The sequence below is a fragment of the Morone saxatilis genome, unplaced genomic scaffold (assembly GCF_004916995.1).
Source record: "Morone saxatilis isolate NCDOM2014 unplaced genomic scaffold, NCSU_SB_2.0 Contig18, whole genome shotgun sequence".
Classification (NCBI taxonomy): domain Eukaryota; kingdom Metazoa; phylum Chordata; class Actinopteri; family Moronidae; genus Morone; species Morone saxatilis.
Window position 1 is genome coordinate 23,267,525 of NW_023339740.1, and position 8,805 is coordinate 23,276,329.

An 8,805-nucleotide genomic window follows, 5' to 3' on the forward strand; every position below is an offset into this window, starting at 1 on the left:
AAACCAAAATGTTTCCTCCAAAAACCGCAAATTACTTTATTTGTCTGCAGTTTTTATGATAAAAAATGTGTTTGTGGTCTGGACATGGGACCATAAACTGGGTGGTCTTCAACTACCTGGTTTTAAGAAGTATTATTATTATTTGGCTGCTCAATTGGGACTCTCACTCTTTGTGAGACGCACAGTGTTCCCCCTGGGATTTAACTGCAATGTGTACTCTACAAGTGCCTGGTGGTTTCAATTACAAATGGACCCCAAGGATCACGGCCACTAGGACTGTTAACCCTGTTAATAATCAAAATACGGTATGAGAGTCATGAACTAGAAACTAGTCTTTCACCCAAAACACCTCTGAGACAGAATGAACTCATAACAGTGACTCAATAATACTATATACAATACTCTGGAGGTGTGGCATCATTTTGTAGATCTTGTTAAATCTAAAATTTGAAAATTAAGTAATTTTTGGAATATCATGAACACACAAATGCACGTAGTATCTATTCTCAAAAGCCTAGTCTCCATCTATCTTTAAACAATGATTTTATATCTTAACTTAAAAATTTGAATCTCAAACAGCTGATTCACTGACTGCAAGTTTTGAAAAAAAAAATCAAAGCTATTATCAGGTGAAAGGAAGGACAAGGACAAATGGAGCTGCGTGCATTTGAAGATAAAGAGGAAACAAGGTCGGAGTGAGGAAATGAGCAGTATTCTGAGCAAGCTGTAAATCTGTGCACATAGGCACAGATGGAAAAAGAGACACAGCTGCACTTTTAACATAAAACAGATACACAAAGAAGCGCACACAGAAAGTTTTGGCTTTGTTATTACAGCTTGCTCAGATAAGCTCTGGGGGTCACCGGCGGAGCCTTCACAGTCAGTTACTTACTTAGAGGGAAGTACAACTTGCTGCCAAGTTTCATAATCTTCAACTGTGTGTCTAATTAAAGGCTCAGTTCATCCAAGTTGCAAGAAAAAAAAGAAATTTTCTCATCCATCCATAGCGTGGTGGCATCGAGCACTGCAGATTATTTTTGATTAATACCAATATGATGAGGGTGCATTGTCACTCTGGATAATCCACCAGATAGTCCACTCTGTGAACAGTTTTCACTGGAACTACCTTTTCGGTAGAAAGTAGGTCTAATATGTTGTTTCTGGAAAGACGTGCCACTGTTGAATAGGGGTGTAGGAAAATATCGAAAAATATCATGGCGCAATATTTTGTCTTGTGATATTGTATCAACTCTCAAAAACACTATCGATTGTAATGCTTTAACTATTTTCTTAAAATTAGGTTAAAAGAAAATAAATCGCAATATATATTGATATTAATCGTATAGTATCACCAGATTCTTGCCAATACACAGTCACAATGCTGTTGAATTATTGAAATGTACACATTCAATGTCTTGAACGACACAATTCCATTCACCTCTGCGCCCAGAACCTCAGGTCAAAAACTACCTGAATTATAAAATAAGTAAGTAAATGAGAAACAGGTTTTTTTTTTTTTTGTAATTTAGGTGAACTCACTAAAATTACATGTACATAGAAAAACTGATGTTACTGAGAGAAATCATGTTAAGGCAGAAAATCCTAGTAAATCCGTAATATGTAAATCAGTAAACTGGTTAGTCTTAAACTCACATTTATGTACAACTTTGCAGTTATCAGATTTCTCTTCTATCTAATGCTTTGAATCAAGACGGAAAAAGATGCATGAGGCCAAGAAATCAGGTTAATCCAGCAGGAATGTGTCGGTTTTAAACAGATTTCTCTTTCTCTCAAACCTCTCACCCCAATTAAAGAAACCAGGATTGTCCTTAGGTGAAGTTGAAGAAATCAGGTTGGAAAACTAACATTAAGAAGTGATAATTTACAGTTCTTGTCATGATGAAGGGAAAATTCTGCCTGGTGCCAATTTCCATTTTTCTGCATTCTGTAACAATGAATCCTCTTCCAACTGTCATACACGAGAACAAGAGGTCAAGTGAAAAGGTCTCTAAACCCAGCTGTTTGGCTTTGGGAATTAGGGGCACTTCCTCTGCTGGTATATATACTGGCCTTCTAAAAAAAGCCCAAATACACTCCCAAATACAAATTACTGCACTCTACTTCTTCTATGACTGGTAACTCTTTGTTTAATGCAAAAAGCAGCAAGACAATGACGACGTATTCAGTTCACAAACATGCTAAAAATACATTATCTGGTTGAGAATCTGCCAGCAGGTAAAACAGTACGTTGCTGTTCTTTTATCACTTTCTATCTGCCTCATACTTTGTGTTTAAACTCTTAAAATCTGTGTAAATCTGGATTAGTGTGAAATACCAAAATTTTTATCTCTCACCTTCTTGGTTCCGTACATGACCTCGAGAAAGCGCTGCTCGGCATCCTGGAACCTCTGGTCCAAAATGGACACCATCTTCCTCACCACCTTCATTATCATGTAGTTGTTGAGTAGGCTGGAAAGGAGAATGTCAAATTCATTGTTTTGTTGCCCTCTCCAATGCTGCTCTGCCTTAAACATTCAGGATTTATGCATGTATATATTAATTAAACAGTGTAAATACTCCCTCCTACTTTCTATCTTATTTATTTTACTGTATCATTATAAATGAGAGTGAACAGACATAGCAACATACAATCTGTACTGGACACAAACATGGGAAAAAAACTATTAAGTGTCTGACCTTTTATTTGTTTTAGTTATGAGGTCAGAAACTTTCTGGAGGTATTCTTTGGCATAAACAACCACTGGCTCCGACTCGTTGAGCGGAACAGGAGCAAACACTTCTGTGAGGTACGGCATCCAGTCCACTGCAGGTACAAGAGTCTGCGAAAACACAGATTACAGACATGTTGTTGAGAGAAGTCTGAACACAAACATGTATAATTTCACATAAAGTCCTACATAAGTGCTGTATACCGTTTTATTTGTTTTATTTAGGCAGACACTTACTTTCAAGTCCTTGGCCTCCATCTTATGGTAGATGAGCTCCTCATCTCTCCTCTCCTCCTGCGGGACTGTAATGTTGGCAAGGGCGGTTTCAAAGTCCACGATCTCCTCCATCAGCGTCCGAGACGTCTCCTCAGAGCCACCCAGGAGAACCCCTAGCTCCACCAGGAAGCTGAGGTATGCTGTCAGATACTGCGAAGTCCAAGTAGGCAGCACAGTGAGGTGGAGGGTGGTTGGGGGAGACAAGGGGTGTGTTATTGGGGATACAATTCAATTAGGAAAGTAATCTTAAACTATGCAAATACAAGCTACTATGCAGAGTATTTCCCCTGAAGCTGAAATACTTAATATTATTGGCTCTCTTTGCAAAAACCTACAATGAGCCTTTAGGGATTTTCATAGCTGAATTCCAAGTATTTGCTTTGTTCTCATTACATAAAATCTTGACTTAATTACCCGACTTGAGCTTAAATATCTTTTACTTTTACTGTCCAACTTGCTCGACCGCAGTGAAACCAGTGTAATGCTGTAAACCATTTGTCCACAGTACCTTTTCATTTGCTGTTTTGTTGAGGTAGTAATCCCGTGAAGGTAGTCCCAGGCTGGACTGATCCACCTAAAGTCAAGAGAAACACCCTTATGACTCCGGGTTCACCCTCTATTTCCAACACTCACAAAAAACCTTTTGTTTTCATTCCTCTAGTGCCAGCATGCAGGCTAAAAGCAGAAGCTCTCCAAAGATCCTATCAGCACCATTTGTTACGGTCTCATGACCCTACAAAGGAACGATGTCTCATTTCAAGCGGTTAGTGTGAAACCAAGACCACTGTGATAATGAGTAGACTGTCCCCAGAATATCAGCAGAGATAAAAATCAGTCCCCTCAGGGAAGCTTGTAAAAAGCTGCTTGTGTTGGAGGGAATTTGATGCATGACCTTAAACGTCAATATAAATTTACTGGGATGTGATTAAAGGCTTCACTTTCTGAGATGTAAATATATGATTTTACACTAAATACACACCATTGTTCAAACAGAGGAAGCGTATAAAGTGGCCTGTCTGGAAATCGCTGACCCTCTCACCTGGATGATGTTACTGTTGGAGTTTTTGGAGTCAGTGCTGACAAACACGGTGAAGAAAGGCGAGGTGCGATAGCTGGCTGACACCGAACGCAAGACTTCCTGGAAGTTGTCCTTGTCCCAGGATTCGGTCAGGGCCCATCCTCCTATCTGAAACAGCCAGAGTTTAGTTAGAAACGATCACAGACTACTGGATGGAAGGAAATTGGTTCCTTTAATAGACATGAAAGAGGATAAAATGATGAATGAGATGTTTGACTGCTTTAGGGAATAACCATACCTGGCTGATTAGCTCCTGTAGTGGCTTAGGTCCTAATTCCTCAATCTTGGCCTCATTCATGCAGGCATGATAATACTGCTGGGCCTTTTCCTCAGCCTTACTCAGACCTTTCATCGTTGTGTTTTCTTCCCAGGAAAAGACATAAGATAAATGATGTAAATAAAAAGCTCAGCTCTGGAAAACAAGCTTGCCTGAGGCAGCTGAGGACACTGGATTGCACTCAAACAACGACCCTTACCTAATAAATGCTTCATTACAAGCATGTTGTGCTCCCAGAGGTTGCTGAAAGGCCCCCAGCGGGACTTGCCCTCGGGGAGGGGGTTGTTTTTCACCCAGCCCCCACAGGCAAAATTGTAGAAGTCATGGCAGGGGTCTATTGATCTGTCCAGAGCTTCCATGACTGTACTGGCCACAGTGATGCATGGCTCTGTTAGGCACAAGCCCGGATGAGCTGCAGTAGAGAAGATTCATAGATTAAAACACTTAATGCAGGAAACCCTGTCTGTTGGTGAAAAAAAACATCTGATCCTCAAAACATCTTTGAGGATCAGAGCGGATAATATGAAAATATTTCATGGTAGGACCTCCAAATATACATGTGGATCTTCAGACCATCTGGAAACCATTATTTCACCAAGAGGTAACAGCAAAAGATATACAACCTTGAGGGAATATTCCTCATTGTATAAATGATTTGCTGAAACGTGACTGCTGATGATCTTTTCTTCGTAGGAGGTAAAAGTTAAATATTGCCAGCCGATTACGTAATAGTCTGATGAAGGTTCACGATCCTGGAGGTTTAAAGACTAAAGTTTAAGTGACTCACTTTCCTTTTAAACTGTTTTTAACTGGCTAGTAGATAAACTTTATTGCTCCTTGATGGGTGCTACTTGCTAAGTGTGTCTCACAAAACAACTTCTTCCTGAGAATGGGTATTTTGTGTGTTGTGTTCTCAAAAATATTGTTAACTAGAAGCGATTAGAGGGGCAGCACAAAGGCTTTTTTTTAACCACATCTTGTAGGTCTAAACACAAAAGCTGTTTAACAGGAAGCTGAACAAACTAAAGAAAGTGTTTAGAGAAGTGTAAGTGCTAGTGTACAGTTCCAGGGGACAGCTCACCTCTAGCGCTCGACTTACAGTAGAGACTTTTACCGTCTGTCCTTATAAGGTATTAAACAGAGACAGAACCAAAGTTACGAGCAGTGATGGGGTTAGTAGCCCGTGGAGAATTCATCCTTGTTCCTTTTATTATTTCAAAGTGTGATCTGACATGCGGTTCTGAATGGGAGGAAGCGGCATTAAGTTTCCCATAGTAAACTTGAGGAAATCAACGCAGATGAGACGCCGCCCGAACGTGATGGTAAATCGCTTTTTCCATAATGAACAAGCTCAAGGGAGAGATAGAGTTGTTTTTTAAGGCAGCTTAGCTGAAGGTGGGGCTTTGGTTTTAAAATAATAATCCACATATACTGCATTAAATAGCACAGCCCCCCTGTAGCTCTTCACTTGTAGGGAAAGATAAAGAGATAAAAGCACATTCAGTGTAGAAAGGTTGCACTTAACAGCCTCAAGAGTCTACAGATCTTTTTCTAACCTGGACACTTAGCTTTGTGATGGTATATAATAGCTAAAAAAATGATTCTCAAAGAGTGACAAAAAACAAAGAGTGACAAAAAACAATTCCCTCCTTCTTTCATATAGTCACAAGAATTGATTACATTCATACATTTAAAAAAACGAGTGGTATCAATACTCTTGTGTAACTCTGGACAAAAAAGCCAAACAGGCGCATTTCCCTTAATGTCAAACTATTCCTTTAAGCCTGTCTCCTCTTTGTGTGTGTTTTAAATTATGATTATTTGGAGTTTTAGGTCTGGTGGTCAGACTATTTCACAGACCGCAGGTGTTTCTTTTCAGCGAATGTCACCACTGAGTTTAAATAAAACTTTGAACTCACTCTGCTTGTAGAAGACCCCAGTTGTGATGAGAGATATAAACAGGCCCACAGACACAACACACAGTAAGAACAGCAGCTTCCTCTCTCTCTGTGTTCGGTCTGGCCAACACGTGGGACCACGGCCATGCAGAAGAGTCACCTGCACACAGAATAAAACCATCAAAGTGCTTAATATAATCCACAAAGTCAAAATATGATACTTTTGAAGATGTAAAAGACGTAAAAATGACTTTAAAATCAGCTTTAAAACATAAACACACAAACTCAGTTGAACTAATACAGTGTGGAAAATATTGTTTAGTCAAACAGCTTCTCAGGGATTTGATGACAGGTTTGGTTTCAAAGCACAATGGCTTCTCTATTACGGCGCTTTCAAACCTCCTACACAGAAAAGGTTAAGCATTCTTCCATTGTTCCCTCACTTCTAGTTTAACATGCACTCAGAAAAATTTTCCTTTTGCCCCAGATTGGGAAACGACACAATACGTCTGTTCAACCGTATCTGCTGTTTTTTATGGTTCACCTGTAACCGATAAGGATGTCAACCAAAAGAGTCAACCGAGGACAACAGAAAAACAACATGAGAGAATTCATAAGTTAGAGGAAAGTCCATACATACTTCAATGATTTATGCAGTGGATCCTAAACCAGCACACCCTGCTGCACTTTTTCTACTGAATGTTTCTTTACTTAAGGCTGCCAAGGGAATTTATTTCCTACAGGAACGATTTCAAGGGTCACTCACAAATCTTTCACCGGGCACATTTAGCACTCTGGCCAGTCTTTGAGTATCTGTAAATAAATGTCAGATCTTGGACCTCACATATATCCCTGTGGAAGTTGATAACCCCTGAAGTATATATATATATATATATAAGCATCCGATTTAGAGCTATTAGCTTAGAAGAGAGAGAGTCCAACAGTCAGACTTAATGTGACCAAATCAGATGCCAAAGCCACAGTAGCTTCTTAATCCCAAGAGCTCAGCATGTTGGGTTGGTTTGGGCCTGAACTGAGTGTAATTGAGAGAAGAATCCTACTGCCAAGCCTGTGCACTTTCCATCTGCAGTCTTTATTGCAGTCTCTCCAAACCGCATTTTATTACCCTAAAAACCACAGCAAAATGATAATTATGTCAAAGTCTTGACTTGAAGCACTCTGTCTCAGCTCTTCAGGTATACTCGGGGTCAAATTAAGTTTGTGAGGAATGACTGCACTGAAGAATCTCAGCTCCTTGTTATCAGGTCTGAACCCGAGAGTAGAAGAAAATGAATAAAAACTGTCCACAGGAGAGTGTTTCAACCATAAATTGAGGTTTTTTTTAAAGTGCTGAGAGCAAACCATGTTGCAGTGTGACTTTTAAAACCATAAATAACATGTGGTAGCCTAAATGAACTAGGATGAACTACACAAGAGCAAGATTGTGTAACACAGTCTGTGTGTGCAGATCTGTACAGTATGCTGTTTAATATACAGATTCAAAATGTTCTTTATCTATTTGGGAAAACAAATGTCCAATCGCAGGTTTATCAGCTGATATACCCGACTATTTTCTCATAAACAACTGTTACAAATGATTTAAGATTTAAAGGATTTAATTAGCGTGTGTGACGATAGCTTTGTGTGACTAAATTGCTGTTATGTCATATACATGTAATTCATTATCAAATCTCAAAATTTTAATGGGAGTGTCTGAATAAATAAATCTTAACTATCTATGAGCATTAAAGTCTTACAGTGAGACGACTCCTAACTAGAACCAGCCCTTACTTTGTTGTAAAAAAGGTTTTTAAATCACGAATTGTGCGTCACCGTTGACAAAATTACACACAGATCTGCTGAAACCAGAGTCGGACTCGCTGTTACTCCAATTCTGCAAAACATTAGCCGCAGCATGAGGCTAATTTTAAGGTCCATAAACTGTATATCAACCAGACACTGGTTGGGTGATAAAACACAATCCATGTATTATTACATGAACAAAAAGTGTAAAAGATGGTTCAGTAACATCAGTGTAAAATGGTTCAGACAAAACAAACTGCATTAAACTTAACAACGTGGTTTTAAGCCATAACAAAGTTACACCAGCTAGAATGATCTGATTACTGTATGTACTGTATTAGCAGCAAAGCAAATACACTACAGTCATTAAGCTTCTTCCCATATTTCAAACCTCACAGTGCATCATGAAGCATCTGTTTGGCAGGTTGACCTCCTGTAACGTATTATAGAAGCTTTTTGAAATGTTTTTCCAAGAAGGAGAGACTCACAAGTCAACAGACACACATTAAATCTAGTAGTCTAGTATCAGACATTGATGGATTGGGCTAACACATGTTGAAGTGAAGCCTTTTTCTAAACAGCAGCTATAATAACACAAAATTAGTGAAGTCAAAGCCATTTTTCTGAAAAGGTTTTAAAACAGTGCTTTTTCCATAAGGTGTGAAACCCTAAAAAAAAGGCCTGTACATTTTCCCAATGTACTGTTTAATAACAGCCTACTGTCTTGAATTTCCCTCGGGATAA

The 8,805-nt window shown here is 39.1% G+C and overlaps 1 protein-coding gene across 3 annotated transcripts in view; it reads right to left on the reverse strand.

The window, feature by feature from the left end:
- The window catches only part of ece1 (endothelin converting enzyme 1), a 21,743-nt gene that overhangs the window by 5,746 nt on the left and 7,192 nt on the right, over window positions 1-8,805 (reverse strand). For all 3 annotated transcript variants that reach the window (XM_035661631.1, XM_035661632.1, XM_035661633.1), the window contains 8 exons: window positions 6,280-6,418; window positions 4,560-4,772; window positions 4,322-4,446; window positions 4,045-4,191; window positions 3,514-3,579; window positions 2,967-3,155; window positions 2,698-2,840; window positions 2,355-2,469 (listed from right to left, as the gene is read on the reverse strand). In XM_035661631.1, coding sequence (XP_035517524.1) covers window positions 2,355-2,469; window positions 2,698-2,840; window positions 2,967-3,155; window positions 3,514-3,579; window positions 4,045-4,191; window positions 4,322-4,446; window positions 4,560-4,772; window positions 6,280-6,418 — 1,137 coding nt within the window. The remainder of the gene's footprint in view (window positions 1-2,354; window positions 2,470-2,697; window positions 2,841-2,966; window positions 3,156-3,513; window positions 3,580-4,044; window positions 4,192-4,321; window positions 4,447-4,559; window positions 4,773-6,279; window positions 6,419-8,805) is intronic.